At 40.5% G+C, this 25251-nt stretch overlaps 1 protein-coding gene across 2 annotated transcripts in view; it reads right to left on the reverse strand.

The window, feature by feature from the left end:
• The window catches only part of LOC124632203 (MOB kinase activator-like 2), a 44619-nt gene extending 21389 nt beyond the window's left edge, over window positions 1–23230 (reverse strand). The window contains exon 1 of one of the 2 annotated variants that reach the window (XM_047166930.1): window positions 22888–23230. In XM_047166930.1, coding sequence (XP_047022886.1) covers window positions 22888–23027 — 140 coding nt within the window. In that variant the 5' untranslated portion in view covers window positions 23028–23230. The remainder of the gene's footprint in view (window positions 1–22887) is intronic. The other variant, XM_047166933.1, reaches the window with a different exon arrangement.
• Between the last annotated feature and the right edge of the window lie 2021 nt (window positions 23231–25251).

A 25251-nucleotide genomic window follows, 5' to 3' on the forward strand; every position in this document is an offset into this window, starting at 1 on the left:
GCTGACCCACTTCCCACACGGGACACCTGCCTCGCGCGACCGCGACGTGCACGGTGCACTACTGACTGCTGCCACCCAGCCGCATTGCGCGCTGCCTAATACAAGCCGACATCGTCCACATTACTGAACACAATACTCCACTTCGTACCCCAATTTTTTTATTTTAAAGATGCTCATTTTGGGACTTTTAAGATTCTTCATAAAATTTTATGTCTTCAATACAAAAATTCTTAAGATTACGATGCTAAAGAACAACTTACGAGCCGCCACGGTGGTCAAGTCACACGGACAACTCCTGTGCACCAGGTTTCGGTTTCAATTCCAGGGTCGTGCAGAAATCGCTTTGTGGGTCCTTTAGACACTTTCACGAAGCAGTTGGTGATCAGCACGAGTCAATTGGTGATCAATTCACCAACGCCATCCAACCGTCCAAGTTCCATGGCGGGGGTAAACCGTAGGTCTAATGAGGTCGCGGGCATAGCGCTATTAAATATTTCGGACCACAACGGAGATTTAACTGCATGAATGCTGCTAATTAGACATAACAATAATTTGTATAACATAAATAAATTATATAATAAAATGAACATCACTACCTAGTACCCCGTGCGGAACCGGGGCGTTCATCAATAAATTAAAATTTCTTCGTGTCTTATGCTAGGTGTCATAATGAAAAATTGTGTTTAGCCATGCCGTGGTGACTTACAAAACCGGAGCACACCACAGCCGCTCTTGAACTGTGCGTTGGAGGATTGCATCACCAACTTACCTGAAAAGATAACAAAGAAACGGTAAGTTTCTACGTAAACTAGAATCAAACCTATTTATAGTTTTTAACATTCATAAGTGCTTGTAATAATAGCTAGGGTATGATCTCATCATCTCATCAGAAATAAAACGTCAATTCGTAACACAATAACTTCTCGGATTTATTTATCTAACACAATTTATCACAAATTACAATAATTTTGCATATATCGTCTTCCATGCGTACGCGCCCTTAGCGTTGGCAGATGTCAAAAATCACTCTAGTCCTTAACAGTGTTGTCAGCACAAATACATATTACTTTCACGGTCGCCCGGTCTTCTCCAGACACGGACACGTCAGTTATCTGGATGTGCTGATTCGGGATTCGTCAACGAACAGGCAGTTTTGCCAAATGTTTTCGTCCTCACCTTGTTCATTTTGCCGAAGTCTAGTCCACTGTAATCTTCGTTGTTGACGTTGCTGGGAATTGAGCGGAGCTCGCCAAAGCCTCCGTGCTCCGTAATCCAGCCAGCTGGTGCAAGCAATTGCGAACGGTCTGCGTGCTAACTTCAAGCCCAGAGGCGGTCCTGACTTCTGCTTTTATTTTAGTGGCATTGGTCGTTGGATCACGGGCTGCCAGCAGTCTAATAAAGCGCTTTTGGGCAGCTGTCAAAACAGTTGGGCGACCGCTGCCCCCATTCCCCATTCCGTGATACCTCTGCAACGTAGCCACGACACAGGATTGGGATACAGCAAGTCTGCGTGCTATTACTCTCGTGGTGTATCCTTCTTCCCTCAAAGTTACTATTCTAGCTAGTAAAACCTCTGATAATCCTCTTGGCATTTTTTTAATCACAACTTTCCGCGAAAATTATCTTGAACCGCTTATAATTGACTAAATCAGATTTCTGAATGAGTGTAAGCTAGGACTGAAAGCCTTTTTATATGAAAAAACAATTGAACGGGGTCATTGTTTTATGTTCTAATTCTTTATTTTTAAATAAAGAATCTAAAAAGAAGAAAAAATCATAATATCTACATAATAATATATATATAATCTACAGCAACAAAAAAGATTTCAGTATTCCGAAGTGATCGCAAACTTTTTTTTATGTGTATATTGCATTATTTTTGATTGTAGATTGTATTATTAATTATTGAGTAGTTAACAATTAAATTCCACAGGTAAGTAATAATATGTAACACTTGTAAAGGCCTTAATAAAATAAATTGTTTGACTTTAAATGTTACATAATTATATTATATACTAGCTTCTGACCTGGTTTTTCAATTAGGATTCTTTGAACATCACCATCTTGCAGTATCATTGCATCCTGAATAACTTTGTCAATATGTAGCTAGCCAATTATTAACGTCGTGGCTCCAATCAGACACCCTTAAGCGCAAACTAACTGACTTGCATGTAACTGAATTATTTATTTTGATACAGTGAACCGATTTTGATAACCGAAAGACTAAGTAATAGCCTGGAAGGAATATATTCAAATCTAGTGATGCAAGATACGACTCTTTAATTCAACCGAGTAGTAATTACATATCGAGCGCGTTAACTCGTAAAATTTTTCTTGTCGTCATTCCTTCGAAGACCGGCAAACATGCAGATCATATTTTATCTCGGTTTCACATTATTTAGCACTGATACTATTGAGATGAGAAAAGAAAACAAAAGAATTTCAAAAAGTATGAACTAACGTCACAGAATTGCGCAATAAGAATCAATTCGCAAGTTCTTGCGATGCGTCACGCAATATCGTTAATGTTTATTATGGATTTCGCATCGCAGTTTTGTGTGTACAAGTCCCTAAAGCGAGTTTTAGGGTGCTTTCAACTTATGCGTTTCGTGTCGGACCGCTGCCGCAGGTTATGTGCCGTTGCCGGACCGCTTGCAGTGCATTAGCAGTGTATGTGGCACCAAACGCCTAAATTGAAAGCGTATTTTACTGCCGTGCGTTTTTATCCAAGTGACGTGACGTCATTAAAGAACAGCGAAACGAACACGTGATGCTTGCGACTTTGTCGTCCTGTTGTCGAGCGTTCGTCGTATCGGTGCCGCACTGTTGCCATACCGTGCTTTTTTAGGGTTCCGTAGCCAAAATGGCAAAAACGGAACCCTTATAGTTTCGTCATGTCCGTCTGTCCGTCTGTCCGTCTGTCCGTCTGTCACAGCCGATTTACTCGGAAACTATAAGTACTACAGTGATGAAATTTGATGGGAATATGTGTTGTATGAACCGCTACAAAAATATGACACTAAATAGTAAAAAAAAGAATTGGGGGTGGGGCCCCCCATACATGTAACTGAGGGATGAAACTTTTTTTTTCGATGTACATACCCGTGTGGGGTATCAATGGAAAGGTCTTTTAAAATGATATAAAGTTTTCTAAAAAACATTTTTCTTAAAGTGAACGGTTTTTGAGATATCAGCTCTCAAAGTCGTAAAAAGTATGTCCCCCCCCTCTATTTTTATAACTACGGGGTATAAAATTCTAAAAAAAATAGAGGTGATGCATGCTAATTAACTCTTTCAACGATTTTTGGTTTGATCAAAGTATCTCTTATAGTTTTTGAGATAGGTTGATTTAACTGTAATTTACGGAACCCTTCGTGCACGAGTCCGACTCGCACTTGGCCGGTTTTGTATGAATAAAGAGGATCGTCCGTACGCTGTAGGTACGTCTTAATTTCTATTATGGATTGGTCTCAGGAAAAATGAAATATAAATAGAAGCCTACCAAAATTATAGATGTCTATGGGACCCAACATATGAAAACTATAAAAATACAAAAATCTCAAAGTCACTGCTATTATGCAGGAATCGAGTCTCTAAAATTCGTATTTGTTTTCCGTCTCTTCCTTCTTTTATTTTTGAGTTTTTTCTGCAATATAATAAATGCAGCGCTTATAATAATGACTTCGCTGTCAGACTCAGACATTTCGAAGCACTACCAATACCAACCACAAAATTGACTTAAATGAGCAAAGAACATTCGAAAGGCTTTCGTTTACACTAAAAGATTACGAAAGAATGGTCCTGCTCTGGTTCTAGCTCTATGTTCGTTTGGTGTATATTGACCTTAACGCACCGCAGCAGGCCGCCAAGAAACGCATAAGTAAGTTGAAAGCACCCTTAGTACACATTGAGCATCGGCGCTGACAACTTCGCGCATAGTTCGTTTGACCAAGGTCTGCGCTCAAAACGTCTGCGATAAAAACGCTACATAGAATTTCATATTCCTATTTTTGGCCGGCAGCGCTGATTATCAGCGCGCGGTCAGCGTGACAGTAAAATCTGTTTTCACTGCGTACACTGTTTATACAGCTAAAGCCAGAAGTGCGGCTACACCTGAGTTTAATGCGGAAAAAAGTAATATGTATATCCTTTACTTTGATATTAGGTAGGTACCAGAAAATATTGCTGTCCTCAAAAAAAATTGTGTTAAAAATTCTATCAATATTGTTGATCTTCTTTTAACTACCTACCTAAACGAATGGAGCATAGACGTGCCGCACACCGCTTCTCTATACACCATGCAAGCTATGCTCATTTAACAGACAATACCAGATCAATGCGGGTTGGTGATTTCAGACATTCCATAAAGTAAATAACCACTAGAGAGCGCACTCGCCAATTTCTTCTAAGAACACGACTCACCGCTGCGGGCCGGGGGACGCGACATAATACGCGGCTACTATTGGTCAGTTCAAGGTCGAGTTGCATGAGTACGCTCAGCAAGGGATTCTTCTTCTTCTTCTTCGGGTGACTCTCCACTACTGGAGGTTAGCCGTCAGCTCAGCAAATTCTTTCCTATCTTGTGCCAAGCGAAACAGGTCTTCAACGCTGGCAATACTCGTCCACTCTCGGATGTTCCGCAGCCAAGATTTCTTGCGCCTTCCAACGCGCCTTTTACCCTTTATTTTGCCCATCATTATTAGTTGCAACAGTTGGTATTTATCGTTTCTCAGTACATGACCAAGATAGGCAACTTTTTTGCGTTTGATGGTCTGCAACAATGCCCTGGTTTCTCCGACGCGTTGAAGTACCTTCTCGTTGGAAATTTTCTGCATCCAGCTTATGCGTAGCATCCTGCGGTAACACCACATTTCGAAGGCTTCAAGCCGCTTTTGGGTGTTCACTTTAAGCGTCCATGCCTCGCTTCCGTATAATACTACTGGCCAGATATAACAGTGAAGCATTCTGACTCTCAGTTTAATTCCAAGATTGCGATTGCACAGAACGTTCCGCATTTTTTGGAATGTTGCTCGGGCAATTTCGATACGGGTACAAATTTCTTCGTCACTTTCCCATTTTTCATTCACCCAAGCACCGAGATACTTGTAATGCTGAACCTGTTCGAGATCTGAGCCTGCAATACTTAATTGAGGGGCCGAGATGTGGGTACCAGATGCAACCAGGTACTTAGTTTTGGTAACATTCATATTCAAACCTGCTCTTAGACTGCACTCGTGAACTCTGTTCAATATATACTGCAGGCCTTGTTGCGTTGAGGCCAGAAGTACTGTATCATCGGCGTATCTCAAGTTATTGACTATCTTGCCATTTATCGTGATTCCGACTTCGAGACCTTCCAGAGCTTCTGTTATAATTGCTTCAGAGTACAGATTGAATAATAACGGTGACAGAATGCAACCTTGGCGGACTCCCCGGCAGATATCAATTTGGTCAGTCTCCGAATTTTCCACCCTTATATTCGCTGTTTGGTTCCAGTACAAATTCTTTATAATTCTAAGATCTTTCCCATCTAAGCCAATATCTGTTAAACGTTGCATAAGTATCTCGTGCTTGACACGGTCAAAGGCCTTTTCATAGTCAATAAAGCACAAGATAACATCACTTTGCATATCCTTACACTTCTGTACTAGAACATTTAAGGCAAAGAGTGCTTCTCTAGTTCCCATGCCAGAACGAAAACCAAATTGGCTTTCGCCAAGTTGTTCGTCACACTTATATCGTATTCTAAGGTGGATGATAGATAAGAATAACTTTAGAACATGACTCATTAGGCTTATAGTACGGTATTCAGAGCAGTTCTTTGCTTTTGCTTTCTTTGGAAGTGTGACAAACGTGGACCTTAGCCATTCTTCGGGTAGACTGCCAGAATTATATATTTGGTTGAATAGTAGGGTCAAGGCATCTAGGTGTTGATCTTCGAGGAGTTTGAGTAATTCCACAGGTATATTATCAGGGCCCAATGCTTTACCCGTTTTAGCATGTGTTAGTGCATGTTTCACCTCGGATTTCAAAATAGGTGGACCAGTGTCATCCAAAAGTAAGTGATCAACAGGTCTTGAGTTGTCTTCAAACATTTTTTGGATATACTCACTCCAAAGTTTCTTTTTGTTTTCCAAGGTCACTATGAGACCTCCCTGCTCATCCGACAATAGGTTTGAACAAGTCTTCTTATGAGTGCCAGCAAGGTCTTTAATTTCTTTATGCAAGTTAAAGCTATCGTGCTTTCGCATGAGCTCTTCGATATGCTTACATTTATTTTCATAAAAAGACTCACGGGTTATTCTTATGCGTTTCCTTATCAGCTTGTCTAATTCATTGTATTTAGTCGGATTGTTCTTAGATATCCTGCGTTCTTGCATCAACTGTAGAATATCGGTAGTCATCCATTGCTGCTTCCTGATTTGCGGAGATGGCTGAAGTAAATTTTGACCAATATTCCTGATGGTATCCTGAAGTGCGGAACATATCTCAGTCATGTTCGACGGCTTGGCTAACTGTTTATCTGCCCATTCGTTTATGGCCTTTGCAGCTTCTATTCTAATAGTGGGTTCTTTTAAGTTTTTCACATCTATACGCGTACAAGGTTTTACTCTGCGGATTTGTTTAAATTTGCATTGCAGTGTTGCCACTACAGGGTTATGCAAGCAAGGGATTGTTCGCTTTCAATTAAAAAATATCGATAAAATGTATTTCATCGTAGTAATAAATACTCAATAAAAATCGTATAAGAATATTTAATAAAAATCACAATAAAAATCGTATAAGAATATTTAATAAAAATCAGTCTATTACAAAAAAGAACTCCGTATAAGAAAATTATTGATTCTTAAAATGTATTAATTTAGTACAAGTTTTTCGAATTAATGTTTTAGGGTCCTGATTGTTTTTGGTAAAAAACGATAATCGAGCGTCTACATATTTACTTGTTGGGGACCAATTTTCCCCATTGATAGTATATATCCACTTCTCTTTTATTTCTGGAATCTTCAAAAATCTTCTTTCGATTACATTAAAAGTAATTTGTGGAGGCACCAGGAACAGCTGCCTCTAACGTCGCTATGGTCAGTTAATTAACTCATTAGCCAAAATAAAACATGTTTTTTAATTAATGTAAATGTACAATTATCGATATCCACTTCATCCTTAAAGGTAACAGCCCAAATTTCATCGATAGGAATACAAAGGGCAAGAAAGAGATGGACGTATTAAAATTTCTTAATGAAAGAAAGGGACTTTCCCAAAAGACATCAACGAGCGTGAGCGCGGTTTTCCATCCACCAATTTAAATAGACCCCTGTGGTATTTCGTAATATAATTAAATCAAAGCCAAATTTTGGTATTGATACTTGCCAATGCCATCCTTTTTGTAACTAGATGTCCTGGATTGTTTCCCGCACCATTTCATCGCGCATGTAGGCATTTTTTTTATTTTTTACTAAATAAAATCCTCAATAATTTAGCGTGTTCGCAGGTCATAGACTTGGTCGCTACTAAACGATCGTACTGATCGTAGGCTTATAGTACGCGCAAAATCACTAACGTTTGGCGAGCGTCGGGGCACTGTATGCGCAGTCAAGTGGTTTTATAGTCTTTGAGACATTCAGTACACATCCTCGTGATGTGGTGACCAAGATACTTGTGAAACTACATAGGTACTAACTTAGAAAATGTTTTCTATATATATTGGTACTTGCCTGACCTTGACTTGAGAAGTTGCTCCTATAGGTACTCTGGGCTTAAATTCAAAATAATTTTATAATTAAATCAAACGTAGTTATTACGTCAACTGATATATTATCGTGTTGCGCCACAGTACTTAGCTGCGAGAAATCTTGATGATTCATTTGTAAGTCTCTTCTCCCGTTTCCCTTCGTTAATGTTTATGAAGGAACGGTCGTACTAATATAGTCTCATTTCTACTTGAAGGAAAATCTCCGTAGCATTATTGGTTTTTCGGATTTACGTATGCGTCACATTAATCTAACGCCGCGCCGTGAACAAAGCAAATTAGCCTGAATAGATTTTATTCATATAGGTAAATAAGTTTTGTGCAAGAGTTGTCGAAACGTTGTTACACCATAACAAAAGGCATAAGAGCAAGTGAAACGAGCGCAGGAAGCCGCGCCGTCGTATGTAGAGCGAGAACACTCGGAAGTGGCGCGCCGCGCCGCCGCGCCGCCCGCGCCGCCCGCAACACGCCGTTACTTTACATATCGCCATTGTCCACGAGACCACTTCAAAGGCAACTAAATCCACGTAATATTATATGTACTGCAATATTACTGTTAGGACAGGTGATGCTTCTAGCCATTAGGCCATTACTGTCAAACGTGTTTAGAGACTTGTGTAATCGGGCCATAAGATCGGAGGCGCTTTTACTTTTAACTTCTATAATCTTAAAAAAATGAAATAAGAAAGGCTCTAGAAGTCAGGGGCAGAATAACAAAACAACAGTAGTGTCTATTCTGTATAAATCTTGAAGTCAGGCACTGTTCAAGCAGTTCACCGGTGAGTGATCAGCATCGTCTGCTTGACAGCACAATTCACATGATTACATGTAGACAAATTCTTCTTTGTTGGAGTGTCAACTGTATCGTGAACAAGGATCTGTATACGAACATCACGGTCGACTAGTTACGTGACAATACGGACAACGCTAACTATATGGAGCAGTGCTGAAGCATTGTAGTGGAGATAAGGACTAGGCAAATGATGACATTGTACACGGCGTAAGAGTTCGAAGCTAGTGGTCATCGCACTCAGCAGGTTCGTGTATGGATAGCCAATAATGACAGCTGCTTTATTCGCGCTTCGGCTATCTGGGTATGGCCCTTGGCCTTTCCACACTTTTTTTTTCACATCATTATAACTATGATTTAGATGGCAGTCAAAGGCAATAAAGCCACTCATTAACCTGCAGCCGAAGGTGAGCACCGCTGCGCCGGCGGTATGCGCTCTCACTGCGAGCGCGACCGTTCCACTCTCCCAGAGAGCCGCCATCACCACGGCTACAGATTATACTTCATTGAATCAGTCTAAAATTGAAAACATTGACGGATTCAGAAAAACCGACCGTTTCTTATTAGCTTTTAGTACATACATTTAAATAAAATGAAATATTCCTTTACTAGAACCGTTCGGAGAATAATTTCATAAGATTCAAGTATTAGTGACCCGAAAAATCCGTCACCGATTCGTCCAATATCGTGAGCCTTAAAGTACAAACTTGGTATACAATTAGAGATGTAACGAGTGTGTGCTGCCGACATTCTCGAAAGTGATAATCATTTTTTTCTATGCCGAATTTGGCCCCCTTTTCGACATTGTTTAAGAATAATTTATTTAATTATACTGCTGTTTAGGCGAACATAGTGTTATAAACTTTATGAAAAATAGTTATTAAAATTGTGCAACAGTGATAATAAAGCTGTTGAAAATTAGATACTTAAGTATATGTATAGGTAAGTACTATATTACTTAGGTCCTAGACTTTCGTGCGTTTCGAGAGTGTAAACTTGCGTCCTTATCAGAGAGTACTTATCTTAGGTACTATAATCTATACAAATATAATAAAAAGGAAACATATCTTTTGATTGTTGGAACCCCAAAGCGTTCCAAACTACTAAACCGATTTGAAAAATTATTTCACAAGAAACATCGTTATCCCAGAGCAACATAGACCATATTTTATGCAGGTACAAGAAGTACTTCGTGGCTCTGGTGAAACCTCGGAAACAGTCAATGGAAAATAAACCAAGATACACAAAAAAATGACATAGTATAAAATAACGTTACCAAGTTACTGATTATCTAGGTGTGACACGATGTGAAGCAAATATTATGCGGGATGCTCGCGGGGTCTAGCCCGTGCAATGCCCACGGGCTAGACCACCCTTAAGTAAATAATACACAATGCCCATGTCATGCCTGCAACTGTCTAATGTTCTTCTTCCATGAATACGAGACCTATCTTTCACAAATCTCTCGTTTTCTAATAGGTAAAATGTATCAAAAACATTAAAATAAAGGAATAAAACATTTTTATAAACACCGTGTACCTGTACGATAAGAGGTCTGCTTCCATATCTTATTGGATACGATCTTGGTAGATTATGATGGGGCTCCTTTTCATATAATATTATTTTTATAATTTACTACCTTGTTTTCCCGTGGTTTCACTCGCGTTCTGTGGGAACTTATTGTAAATTGATCAAACAAAATAGTCCTTCTTGGTTACAGTTTTATATTTCTTTATACTTGACGCTTCTTCCTTTTTTTAAAAAAAAATCTTATATATTATATAATATTGAAATAATAGATGACATATAAGATTATTACTTTTCAATGGCCCTAGCTTTGTACCTACTTAATTTCCATCAGAACTACTTACATACACATAAACATACAATTTCTGTGGAACAGAGCGGTTCTGCATTTTGGTAGAACAATTTTGCTAGGATCTCTTTTGCTGAATACACTCTTTTCTGAGACTTTTTCAAACAACTATTGTGGGTGCTTTCTTATGAAGAGACCAATTTCAATGATGTATAGGGAAAAAATTGTGAGCATTATAGTTTTCTGAAATAGGGGTTTGCAAGAATCAAGGGGACCGGCATTTCATATTGCTCTTAAGCAACGTTTCTGTGCCAGGAAAACTTTATTTTTTTTGCAAATTATTTCAGTAGTCTCGGAGTCTTTAGGGTTCAATCTGTATATCGTGCCGTTGTCAGGCATAGTCAAGTGTTCTCGTCAAATAACTTTACCAATCTGAGGCTGGAATAGGCTGGTCAAAATGTATCTAGCGCAAATAAAACAGGCGACGCGAGGCGTCAAATGGCTGAATTCAGAGCGGCAAAATGAATTTGATGGGAATCTGAACATGCTAGTGTTGGGCAGCGTGCGGGCGTATCGGGGCCGCGCGGGCGGCTGCGGGCGGCGCGGGTCCCGTTACAACTGTACCGCCGCTCTTTGCCTGCACCGCTGCACACCGACATTATAACCATGCAACCCATCCATCACACTTCACCAAAACAACTAAATAAACAAATGTTTTTATTTCAAATAGGCCTTTGCAAGCTCTTATGAAACGTCATATTACTTGTACGGTTAAAAAAAGTTGGTCTCGTGGACACTCATATTCATCGTACAACTTAAAACCAAATCAGTGTGGTTCGTGGGCAAGCCTGCTCAACCTTCCCTTCACGCTAGAGGAACACGTTTTTTGATGATGTTTTCATAGCCGATTATCGGTCACGGCGCGGCTATTCTTAAATAAGGTGATCAGTCAGCTGCTCAGGATATATTATAGTCCACAAGAATTTGCGCAGACGTTTGATTTTGGCCCAACCCGGGAATTCAACCCCGAGACCTAGTGCACAGCAGCGGCGCATGCAACTGCTAGACCAACGAGGCAGTTAAACCGACTAACTAAAACAAATAGAACAATATAAACTAAACTATGTCTAAAATACAATAAAAACATTGTAATTTCTAATAATACTATGAACCGGCGTTTGTCGGAAGCGCAGTCCAATGTAAGGAACGAATAAGTGTTAATTTAATTAGCCTAATTTCAATACATAATTTTATTGGACTTGAAGTTTGGAACCCTGCGTGCGCGGGACCGACTCGCACTGGTAGGTGCAGGCCGGAGCTAAATGTACTCATGCATATCAGTGAGTTGCAGTGGCATGTCAAGGACTATCAGTGGCGGGCAGTGGTGGCGTGGTGGCGCGGTGGTGGGTGCCGGCCGCCAGCGAAGATCGATAGCGGCCGCGGTACTGCCGCATAGCGCCAGCTCGCCACCGCCCGGTACCGACGTGTCCCACTTGTGTCGACACTACAAACATACGCCACGACATTTACTTAAAACGGTACGATTTATTTGAACACGTCAATCAAGTACAATTTCAGCATTGCTAGGTCGTTCGTTGTAATAGGCACAAATATTTAAATGCATCAACATTTCGATGTTTGGTGCAGTCTGAGATTGTTGTGTGTTTAGCCACAAATTATTAGTTATGGTATATCTTAGAGTCACTCGAATTCTTGGTTACTCTGCTTAGGACCAAGCGCGGATTCGGGGGGCGGAGGGGGGTCATAGTAGACCATGACTCCTACCTCCCTCCAACTGGATCCAGTACCACAGTAGGTGTACCAATAAAATTGTTATACAAGGTTGTCTATTTTTCTTCCATTATATGTACATAATATATGTATGTACATTTAGTAAGTACCTATTAGATAATGCTTTTCCTGAGCCTTTCCTGTTGTATATATCATGAGTCCTTACAGTAGGACGACTGAAACAAGGAACATGTATTACTGTTTTTATTACAACAAATACTAAAATCTAGAATTAAAGGAATATTTTGTCGAGGCTGCACACAACAAACGCATTTTTTGCTCGTTTTACAGATATTATAATGGTACGGCACCCTCGATGCGCGAGACCGACTAGTTTTATATCTACTTACATAATATATCCTCAAACTATTAAAAAAAAACATGCAATAAATTTTCTTAATCATAATCCCCTAAAGTCTGTCAAAAGTGTTGTCAGAGGCAACAAGTGCTCTCAGATTTTAATTGTGATTGTGTTAAAATACTGTGATTTAGCTAGAAAACTGTGATAAAAATATAGCTAGAGCTAAAATACAACCCTGTGAACGTTTTCTAGTGAATTAATGTGCGAAAACACGTTAAACTTCGTAGTAAAACTTTGCAATAGCATAGTGAAAAAAAAAAACATCTACCCTCACAAAATTAATAAAAGATTTAGCGGTTAAAGTTGTCATTGTCAAATGACAGATGCTGCCAATGTCAAAGGCAAATGTTGCCATAGTCTCATTTAAAATTTCTACAAAAAGAAAAAAAATATCGAATGGTAGAAATTAAGGCAAAATGAGTGAAAAAAAACATTGTCAAATGAATCAACCTCAACAAAACCGAAGGGTTTATCATCAACAGATCTTCCATAAAGGTTTTTTTGAAACTAGACCAAGATCTAACTCATTTAATGGAACAGAATCAGAGGTCATAGAAATAAGAGACAACCCTCAAGAACCTTCAACAAGTGAACAGCTAGTTCCAGAAGAAATTCCTCAACAAGCGCCACCTCCGTGGCAAAAAATACCTGGCACTGGGAACAAGAAGCGTAAAATGTCCGATTCTCCACCATTAACACCTGCTGAAACTCAGAACAGATTTAGCGCACTACCAGTTGACCAAGTAGAAGAAACAAACACTCAAGTTCCGAATAAGCCCCCACAAATCATGTTGTATGGTATTGAGGATGTCAATGAATTAACGAAATTGATCGAATCCACAATCGATGCTTCCAACTTTAGATACAGAATAGTCAACAAAAACCTCTTGCGGTTAATGATAAACTCAACTGAAAATTACAAAAAGACACTCGATTTGATCAGACAAAAAGGCCTTATTGGTCATACTTTCACAAGAAAAGAAAGCAGATGCTACCGTGTAGTCATTAAAAACTTGCATCACTCAACTCCTGTCAGTGCGATAAAAGAACTGGAAAGCACGGGAAATACTGTACAAGGTGAGATTGTAAATGCCAAATATGGACCTGATAAAATACCAACATCAACATTCTTTGTAAATTTTGTGGCGGGGCCTAACAACAAACTAATAAAAGACGTGAAATATATTTATCACCAATCGGTAATTATAGAAGATCCCAAAAAGAGAAATACCATTGTACAGTGCCAGAGATGCCAGCAATAAGGCCACTCAAAAAATTATTGTATGCGGCCCTACCGTTGCGTTAAATGCGCACAACGCCATAAAACCTCGGATTGCCCTAAACGATACCGAAATACACCTGCAAAATGTACCCTGTGTCAAGGAGCCCATCCAGCTAACTTCAAGGGATGTGAAGTCTACCAACAAATATTAGCAAGGAAATCTAAACCTCAAAACACTATTAGAGTCTATGATAAAAATGTTCCTGAAACGCGAGTTACTGATAATCAACAGCGAGCCCCAGCTTTACTGCCTAGCCACGAGAAGCCACCTAAAACTCACAATTCAAGCTTACTAGTCCAACCTTTAGATAAAACCTATGCTGAAACCGCAAAAACCAATACTAAACATAACTCCGAAAAGATAACCTCACATGAATCTGATAACAGGATAGAAATGCTCTTAATTAAACAATCTGAAAAATTCGAATTAATATTACAACAAATGAGTATGCTTATGAGCCTCATTACAACCCTGGTACAAAAACTGACCAAATGATTTCTCTCAAATTAGCAACCCTCAACACAAATGGCTTAGCCCCACATAAACATGATGTGGAAGTACTAATCAAAGAATACCAACTCGATATTATTCTTGTTTCGGAAGCCCACTGCACTGATGCCAACTCAAACATAAAGTTTGATGGCTACTTTACCTATGTTACCCAACACCCCGATGGAACCGGCCATGCCGGAACAGCCATAATCATACGCAAATCAATTACACACTGCTTAATGCCGGAATTTAAAAAAGACTACTTGCAAGCAACCACGGTGAGGTTGGAAACTCAAGACGGATGTTTCAATGTCTCCGCTATATACAGCCCACCAAAACATAAAATAAATGAGTCAATGTATAGTGACTACTTTCGATCTCTAGGAAACCGTTTTATTGCTGGTGGCGATTGGAATTCCAAACACACATACTGGGGCTCCAGACTAACTACCACAAAAGGCAGGCAACTTAAATTGAGCATTGATACCAACAAACTAGTTGTGATGACTACATGTGAGCCAACTTATTGGCCATCGGATCCAAAGAAGGTGCCAGACTTAATAGACTTCTTTGTCATCAAAGGATTTTCCAAACATTATTTAAAAGCAGAGTCTTGTCTAGACAGTAGCTCAGACCATACACCAGTTCTTCTGACAGTCAGTCCTTTGCTGATTGAGTCGGACAAAATGGAGGTACTGTACAATAAACGGACTGATTGGGCAACATTCAGAGAGCAGATCGAGGAGAGAATCGACCTAAAAGTGAGACTTAAGACTGCAGAAGATATTGATGACAACACAAAATATATAACAACTATTATTCAAGAATGCTGTTGGAATAATACACCACACATTGAACCGGTTCACCACTCAACAAATTATCCAAGATATGTTAAGCAAAAAATACAGGAAAAACGAAAACTGCGTAGGGTCTGGCAGCAAAGCAGATTAGGAACGGACAAAACAGCACTAAATAAAGCAATTGTGGAGCTAAAACATCTAATTCACAGTTGGCATGACGACACACTGCAATCCAAGTTGGAATCATTGTCGGCGACTGCTGCTACAAATTATTCATTGTGGAAATTCACAAAATCATACAATCGCCCACAGGTCGCCAAAACACCACTTAGAATAAATCACACCCAAACCACTATCTGGACAAGAACTGCTCAGGAAAAGGCCAACCTTTTTGCTCTTCACCTGTCGAATGTGTTTACATATATGGCATACAGCTATGGGGTACAGCAAGTAATTCGAACATCTCCATAATACAAAGATTTCAAAACATCATCCTAAGAACAATTACAAATGCCCATTGGTTTATCAGAAACAATGAAATTCACGAACACCTACAAATGAATACAGTCAAGGAAGAAATAAGAAACGCAGCTGAGAAATACCAAAATCGATTGACATACCACCCCAATGAATTGGCAGCCACACTAATATCTCAGAGTTATACCAATCGCCTAAAGAGACATGACATACTGAAGCTACAGTCTAGATTGTAGCAATACTGCATAGGAGAGTAGATGTCTCACTGGAGACAGCACTCCACATAACAACATCCAGACACCACATCTGATTATAGTTAATGATGACTGATTGCAGATTTAACCACAAAAAAAAAAAAAAAAACATAATCCCCCAAGGAAGGTTTTGGGGGAGGCCTTTGCCCAGCAGTGGGACAGCATAGGCTGATTAAAAAATCGCGCTGGTGCAACCTTATGTTCTAGACCTCGATTACGTATCAAATGTTCTACGAGAAATTATATACCTATTTCACTATTGTAACAAAAATGCTGTAGACTAGTGATAATCATTATAGGTAGTCAAAAGCCAACAATAAAGTGATAACCGGTCTTCCCATGGGGTGTCAGGTTGCTCTGGTAACTGGGTTGAGAAGGTCGGATGGGCAGTTGCTCCATATAGAACTGGTACTCAGGTTGCATCTCGTTACAAGAGAAGGAAGGACAAACAACAGGTATTTTTTCAAAGATGGTGTCTAGTAGGTAACATTTACCTACATCTAGGCAGCAGTTAAATATTTCATCAAACGTGGTCAGCAAACAATACGTAAAAGGCAACATAATTAGTCAGGGTACCTAACCACAAATGTATCGCATCAGGTAATAATTCCTAACTTAACATTAATACGATTTACTAATGTAATGTAGTTCTTACGAAAGCCCACATTACAGTCAGTTACTGAAATGAACAATTAGGAATATCTAAATTCCAAAGTGCGTGAAATTTTCAACAATGAATGAGTGTAAAGCGTGTGCTTTGTAAGATTCCGATTTATTTTAACGAATCCACAAATTGTAGTATCAATAGCAAATAAAAAAACAGCTTTTGGAAATCCTACTAACATACATACCTATATGATCCAAATACTATTAATACATGTATAAAACAAAGTCGGTTTTTATGGCCCTATAACCCTAAGTCTGACACCAGTCTAACCAAGGGGTATCGGGTTGCCCGGGTAACTGGGTTGAGGAGGTCAGATAGGCAGTCGCTTCTTGTAAAGCACTGGTACTCAGCTGAATCCGGTTAGACTGGAAGCCGACCCCAACATAGTTGGGAAAAGGCTCGAATGATGATGAACCCTAAGTATGCTTAAATTTTTAAATCTACGCACCGGTTTTTGATGGGGTTTTTTTTTCATAGATAGTGTGATTGAAGAGGAACGTCGGGACACCTTTTCACACACGGTCGGTTAGCCCCATGGTATGTTATTGAGTAACTTGTGTAATGGGTGCTAACACACCTGATAAACTACATATTTATAGCTACATACATACATATTTATAAATACATACTGGAAGACCACGGCCAACAAGCATGCTCACCACGCAAATATCGACCGAACGAGGTATCGAACCCGGGACCTCAGGTTCTTTAGTCCGGCGTGGTGACCATTGCGTCATCCCTTTAGGGACCCCCCACACTAGCGTCTTTCGAGCGCCGTCGTCGTGCCAGCGTCCGCGCAACGTCCACCCGACGTCGACGTCGCGGCGACGCGACGCCAGCGCTGGCCGCCTGCCGAACGCCGAGCGTGCGCGGCGCTGGAGTCGCGTAGCCGCGGCGCTGGCGTCGCGTGGCCGCGACGCGATTCAACGTTTTTTGCGAACAAGTACAATGCTCAAGGCAATCTATTTGCCCCGCTCCCCACCAGTACCTCGCCCTCTTGCGCCGCACGCGTCGCGTCAGTTGTAACGTCGTCAGTATAGAGTGCACACGTAATATCCAAAATGCAGTCACCGCTCGAAGATGTGTTTGATACTGAACTTTTTATTCAAGAAATACAAAATCGGCCTGTGTTGTGGGATATGTCAAAAAGAGAATATAGTGATCGCATTCTTAAAAGAAAGGCTTGGGAAGAGCCGCGGCTACGCGACGCCAGCGCCACGCACGCTCGGCGTTCGGCAGCCGTCCAGCGCTGGCGTCGCGTCGCCGCGACGTCGACGTCGGGTGGACGTTGCGCGGACGCTGGCACGACGACGACGCTCGAAAGACGCTAGTGTGGGGGGTCTCTTAGGTTCATAACGTCAACTTCCCAAAATGTTCACACTCCCAAAACGTCCACTTCCCAAAATGGTAATTCCCTAAATGTCTATTTCCCATTTCGTCTACTTTCCCATAACGACGAAAAATCTATAATTCCCAAAAAGTCTACTTCCCATAAGGTCATCTCTCAAAACGTCCATTGTCTAAATAGTTTTTTTATATCAAAATGTTAACGTTTACGGGTTCCTGTGGAAAGCCCATGCCCATGCTTCCTCCAAAATACATACAGAAGACATGGAAAGATATATTAGCAAATGCACAAATGACTACAGGTATGAAGAAAGGAGATGGCCAAATTTTCATAGAAAAAAAACCCAGAATCGACAGCAATGAAATGGTTACCAATAGGTTCTTTATGATAGACCTTTGATGGTGCCAAAAAATCCAGACTGAAATCCATGGGGTATAGGAGCTATTTCATATTATCGCAAAAATAGGTTATGTTGAATATATGTTGATTTTAAAGATTATTAACATCAAGGGACATAGAAAAGCAAAGTAAACTAACATTATACAAGCCACTAGTAACAACCCCATAGTTTCAGAGTTGGCCTGGTGATTAAAAGGTCTTGTATTTAACCACTCCAGATACGATTAAGCACCGACCTTACCTACTTGGAGAGGTTTCGCAGTTACATGCAACCTTCACAACTGGCTATGAAATGTTTTTGGAGAAATTGTCTTTGAAAATCGCGCCATGTGACATTGTCAAATATAACAAATGACTTAGCAATGTAAAACGGTCCAATCACGAGTCTGCATTCAACTTCTAACGAACATCAAACAGTAAAAGTAAACTTTTTTGTGAACTAAAATCTTGATCGAAAAAACGTTATAAAAAGAGAACCCCATGGTTTTTAGATGTTTTGAAATACTTTTTAAAATCCACAAATTATACTGAATCCAATCATACATATGAAGTTCCTGTCGACTCTGGGTTTTTTTTTGGCCATCTCCTTTAAAACTTATTTTAAAAAACAATGTATGTCCATATCTGCCTATAAAATAAGTGTGTATAAAGGTAATCATAGAACAACAAATCGTTATTATTTTCACGTACCTATCAAAGATTCGTATTAAAAAGCAAATAAACCTTTTTAATCTCCATTACGCAATTTAATTTAAGTTTTTTAAGTCGATTTAAAAGGACTACAAAGCGTTTCTTTTAGTTTTTAAGAAAATATAGGACAAGTGTTACATTTTGTGAACAAGACGTTTTGGGAGTAGTCGATTTGAGAAAAGGACTATTTGGGAATTGGTCGTTATGGGAAAGTAGACGAAATGGGAAATAGACATTTAGGGAATTACCATTTTGGGAAGTGGACGTTTTGGGAGTGTGAACATTTTGGGAAGTTAACTTTATGAACCTAAAGGGCGCCATCGAGGTCGTCAAAATATTTATACATATGTATTATAACATTCATTAAATAACGTCAAAATAGACATTTAAAAAAAAAATCCCGGAATGCCATTGGTGGTGAGCTTGGGTTTACCATTACAAATAAAATTTTAAAAGTCCCCATCGATCTTATGTGTGCTTCAAAAGTTATTCTAAGACAAAAGTCAAAATTTGAGGTTTTTTAGATTGTTTTGAAAAACGATAACTTTTATAAAAAAACGCATCATACCAAAGTTGTGTCTTAAAGTTTTTATTTTTTCCTAAGAGATACCAATCGTGAGAAATCGTGATTCTAAGAGTCACAATATACATGACATGCACAATTGCACACATTTCCACACTACCTGTGAGGTGGTGTACTCGCTGCGGTACTCGTCCTCGAAGGGTTTTGGCAACTCGTCACCGCTGCTAAAACCGTCAGATATGCAACTGACAGCCAGAACCCACCGTTTTAATCTAGCAACCAAAACACGGAGGAACTCGTCAGGACAAAACGGTCACCCACTCACAGACCAACCCCGCTGCCCTTTGCTTATCTACAAGCATTTTTTTTTTTTTCAAATTTTTATTTTTGACGTACTCATGGGGAATTTTCATATTTTTATTTGTAATGGTAAACCCAAGCTCTACATCAAAATTTGGCTTTCCGGGAATTATTGATATTTCACCACTAATTTTATGTCTAAATTGACCGGACTATGCATTCGAGCCTAGTTTAAAATAAAAGAATGTTGCTATTTGTATTATTTTAACTCAAAGTTTTTTGTTGAAAGACATCTTCAAGGTACTTATTTGGTAAAATGCAGTCATTTTTTGCAGCATTACCCTTTGCTTTTAAAATTGAACTGCACAATCAACTTGCATCAAAACACTGAACTTACTTATGACCGAACACCTTCAGATAAGAGGAGAAAATACTTCGTTTTTGCAAATAGATTCTACGTGTTTTTAGGACCCTACGTATATAACAAGCTAAACAAAGATCTATAATTTAAATTATAAAATATAGAATACTACTTTATCAAAATATTTGGCGAAACTTAATTACGGAGACACAGAAAAATTGCTAGAAATTTTAGTATGAAGTTAACATTAGTGCATAATTAGTTTGTTATTTGTACTCGTTTATTTAATTATTTCTAATCTTAATTAATCGTAAGTTTGGTTAGTTTTTAATCGATTAAGTTATAAATTTAAAGCACATACCATAAATAACTACCCCTGGTAACTTTAATGAAGTGACAGAAGTGAAACACAGGTTTGTATAAACCTACATCAGGCAGGTCGCGAACTCGTAACATACGTAATAGTTATTCGTAAGGATAACTTCGTCCATAATTGCACATACAAACCCTTCGGTTTCTAGAAACTGGTCACAGAAGCGTAGCCAAGATACGGACGCTTTGAAGTCTACGTCGGGGCCATGAAGAGCCCCGAAGAAGCGTCCGTGTAGCTGTTTGCTCTGCCATACCTCCTTGCGATCATGGGTAGTTAGTACGACAGGTTTGCGCCAGTTCTCATTTGCCAACGATAGCGGGGTGAGTCCTCTGTCCACTGCTACCATATCACCGTGCATACCCACGTCGCTTTTGAGAAAATATTCTCTGAGACTGCACACCTTACGGTTGTGGAGCGTCTTTGCATTTAAAAAGCCTCGTCGTCCACATTTCCGTGGGATGTACAGTCTCATCACCGACGATCGTGGGTGATGCATTCGTTCTGCGGTCTCTCCTATCCAGGGCATCCAATTCAGTTTGAGTCCATTTGAGTATGCCGAAGGAGTACATCAGGACTGGCATGACCCAACCATTAAAGGCGCGAACCTTGTTGCCGCCCGATAAGGAACTTTTTAGAACCTTATTCAGGCGGCCAAAGAAACTGTCAATTATATAATTATTAAAATAATAAGCCCCGTAGGGCATCCGAGGCGGATGACGGAGAGTAGCGACCCCGCGGGGCTATATATCCGAGTGCTCCAGGGAGAGTATACTGTCCCCCATCTCCGGCCTGCCGGAGTGAAGCATGACAGGGGATAGGTCTCCCGCCTCTTGGCTTGCCTTCATCGGCCGGCCAGAGTGGAGTTGCTAGAGCAGGGTTATCAGCCCGCTCGGAGGGTAGGTGCCTCGTGGTAAGTGGCGAGTGGGCCGGTGATGCTGGACCCACAGAGAGCGCGTGATCTGCGTTTAAAGTCCGCCGAGGTATCCTCACCCTTCAGCCGCTCATGTACCTGTTGCCCCCTTGTTGCGATTTAGCGACTGATTCCCGGGAGCCCAGTAAGTGAGTTGGCGAGTCTCCACCTGCCATTTTACGTGTATTTATTACATTGTTATCGGCAGGTGCCATAGTTCCCGTAGTTTCCCCATTCCTAGTCCACTAGCATCCCATCACAATAGCCCAAGTAGTTTTCATCCATAGTTAGCAATAGTTTAGCACAGAACCGGGGATTGTCCTTGGGTACATTTCTATAGCGTATACAGGGATAATCGTCGGTTTTGTGTCACCATTTCATTAAAGTTGTCTCAAAAGGGCTTCAGCGTGTTGGCTTCGGCCCCACGTTCGCCTTCCAAAAATCCGGGACTCTGTAGTCCCGTGGTCGGAAAGGGACATACATAATAATAATAAAATAAATTTTATTATTTAACAGCCTTACTTATACACGTGAATTAAATAATAAGTAATACTTAAGGGGTGTTTAAGAAAAAATCTTATAAACGTTGCTCAACTAAATCACTTCCTTAGCAATGTCCTAAATGAGCTGTCAAATTAAGTAGCCTCACACCCGTTGTTTAACCCGCTAATTAACAAAATGGCTGATCTCTACCAGCTGATTTTTCATTCCCGGTTTTTTGACAGCTCAACTTTTTAATTTTATATTTTACGGATGCCATTGTAGTCATTACACGTTTTGATGACAAATATTTTTTTAAGCCAACAACATTCGGGTAGTGTTAAGAATTTAGTATGTTTCTTATGTCATTATCCGTTCATTAATTAAGACATGCTAAGCTACGTTTATAGGTAAAAAAAAAAATAATCACTACTTAAGGCTTTAAGTAGTTATTAGTTAAAACAATGCTTAGAAGATGATTAGATGATTTTTATAAGTTAGGCTGTTAATGTTTTATTATAATTATTTATTATTAACTGAACCAACACATTATCTATACTAATATTATAAAGAGGAAAACTTTGTTTGTTTGTTTGGTTGTAATGGATAAACTCAAAAACTACTGGACCGATTTTAAATATTCTTTCACCATTAGAAAGCAGATAATAAAGTTATCTGCGAGTAACATAGGCTATATTTTATCCCGGTGCGACGCGGGTGAAACCGCGGGAAAACGGCTAGTAGTTGATATAAATAACTCACCAGATCTAAACGAACATCCACTAAGTTGGCAACACCAACTAACCAGTTTACTGTCAGAGTGGTTACCCTGTCGCGCTATCAATGTTGTTCTTGTTCACACAGTCATGCAAAATAAATTATATACATACTGTACATAACATAAACAAATATGTATGTAAGTGTTGTCATTTGACGAAAAGGTTTAAGTCGAGAAACCAGAAGGGAGGAACTGGCGTGGTGAACCAGTACCTACCAGCGTTCAACTAAAAGCAGTAACTCACGCAACAAGGCCTCCTAGAAAGGCGACAGGTCCGCCGCCGATGAGCCTTATCTTACGGTGGCACGAGTCGAAGAGTGAGAGGCGCGCGTGCGGCGGCGGCGGCAGGCCTACCATGCTGCCCGTGGTCACGGAGCGCAGCATCAATCCACAGTCACAAGCACATGGGCACTCGCAGCGCGTGCGGGCCCTCTCCACACTGCACTAGCCGGGCGCGCGAGCGCGACAAACAACAGCTGAGAGCGTGTCCGCTCCACCGAGCATCGCTACACATGTGAGCGGGCAGGCGGTCTGCGCGGGACTGTGCCAACTGCCGACCGACTCGACCGCCCCCCTCCGCCCACCCCACCGTCTGACCCCACTCCCAATCTGTCTGACATGACTTTGAAACAGCGTTCTATTGATTGTTGTTTACTCTCTTTACAGCAAGTGTTTATTCAATTTTATGGTAGATTGCAACACTCGATAAACTTGGTATGTAATGGGTAATGAGCAATTCAAGCCAAGGAGTATCTAGGAAATAATTCTGCTGCTAGAATTGGAAAATGTATCATAAGATTTTTTGACTCACGCTAACCTGGTTCAAACCCAACATCAACATAACAGAATAAAACTTGATTTGAGCCAAGTCTAAAAGTTTGATTAAGTATGAGTGCTTTGAAGAACATCCAAAATAAAATATGACATCGACTAAGTAAAAAGGAAGCAGTGTATGGGCAGAAGGGCGCGATCAGCTGATGGCGCGTGGGCGAGGCGGGCCGAGAGTGCCGAGAGCGAGTGTCCGGGGCAGGGAGGCGCCGGGCGGCGTCAATCATTAACGTCGACTCGACGCTCTCACCTACTCACTCGAATCAATGCTGTTTTGCAAACAAACTAGACTTGTCATTATTTATTTGTGTAATCCGTTCTACATTAGCCACGAATCACGGACTAACGTGCCACAAATTTATATGTATAATAGATTGATAACATACAAACGTATTGAACGCATACCTAAGTATGGCATACTTTAGCATCGCGGCAGTGTGTCCGCCTTGAGGCGTCTGTGTCGTGAGAGTGCCGCAGTGACCTGCAAGCTGTGCATGCGCTGCTTATTGTTTTGATTGATCTCAAGGACGGAGGTATGTATATTTCCAAAACTTCAATAAAGAAGTTTTACGATTAGCCCTAAAGTAGTGTACAGCTTTCATTAGTTCTTTTAACATAAACCAGATAGGCTTGAAAATAAAATGCACTATGTTGGTACTTACCATTCCAATGGAGACCACGTGCACAGCAGTCGTCTAGCGGCCGCATGCTAGACGAACAAGGCATGCTCAATAGTAAATAGAATTATCCGCCCGCGTAAAGTTCGGTTACATCGCGTTTCCAAGAGAATTCTTAAAAATTCCGGGTTAAAACTATCCTACGTCAACTCGATCTCTGTACATTTTATTAAAATCTGTTCAGTGGTTTCGACGTGAAAGCGTCACAAACAGACAGTTAGAGTTACTTTCGCATTTATAATATTAGTAGGGATGAACGTGCCTTGACAATTTCTGACAATTGCAAACCAAGAACAATGTCGTTGGCCCCGCGCCTACTTTTATAAACCATCTCACTCTGTCAATAGCGGAAATGCGTGAGATATATTATGATATATATTCAGTTCTCGTTTGTTGAAAAAACTGACTTTGATTGAGCTGTTTAAACAAGTTTTACGGAGAGCGTCCAGCCGAGGGCACGCCGCAAGAGTGGCGGTAAGTCCCCACTATACCGGAGGATACGGTGGAGCACACGGCGGAGCTGTGCCCTGCCCGGGAGTAAGCAGCTCGTGGCGGCAATAGGCGTCGGCGACCTCTGGCGCCCGACCCTGGTTCAAGCCATGATCCGGAACGAGAGTGGATGCCGTCGCCTCCCTCTGCGAAGCAGTCATGCTAGCGAAGGAGGAGAAAACACTCCCTCACGCTGCACCCATGCACCCATAACGGGTTCATTTGATGATTTCCCACATTATTATTTTCTTAGCCCAAACTGTCCCACTGCTGGGCGAATGCCTCCCCATTGTATCTCCACACCTATCGATCTTTTAATTGTTCCCTCCAATCAGGGTTGAAAGCGTTCAGGTCTTATTTTCACATTAAAATAAGCGAAGTTCATTGTTCTGTCTGCCATTTAACCTCATTAGCAGTCAATGCGGGTAGTGAAAAGCCAGTAAGTCTGCCAAGTTGTCAAGTCTTACCAAGGGTTGAGGAGGTCAGATAGATAGTCCCTCCTTATAAAACACTGGTACTTAGCTGCATCCGGTGAAACTGGAAGCCACCTCTAACATAGTTTGGAAAAGGCTCGGAAGACGATGGTGTTTTTTTTTTTTTAAATCACGACTTCC

The sequence above is a fragment of the Helicoverpa zea genome, chromosome 8 (genome assembly GCF_022581195.2).
Source record: "Helicoverpa zea isolate HzStark_Cry1AcR chromosome 8, ilHelZeax1.1, whole genome shotgun sequence".
Lineage (NCBI taxonomy): Eukaryota > Metazoa > Arthropoda > Insecta > Lepidoptera > Noctuidae > Helicoverpa > Helicoverpa zea.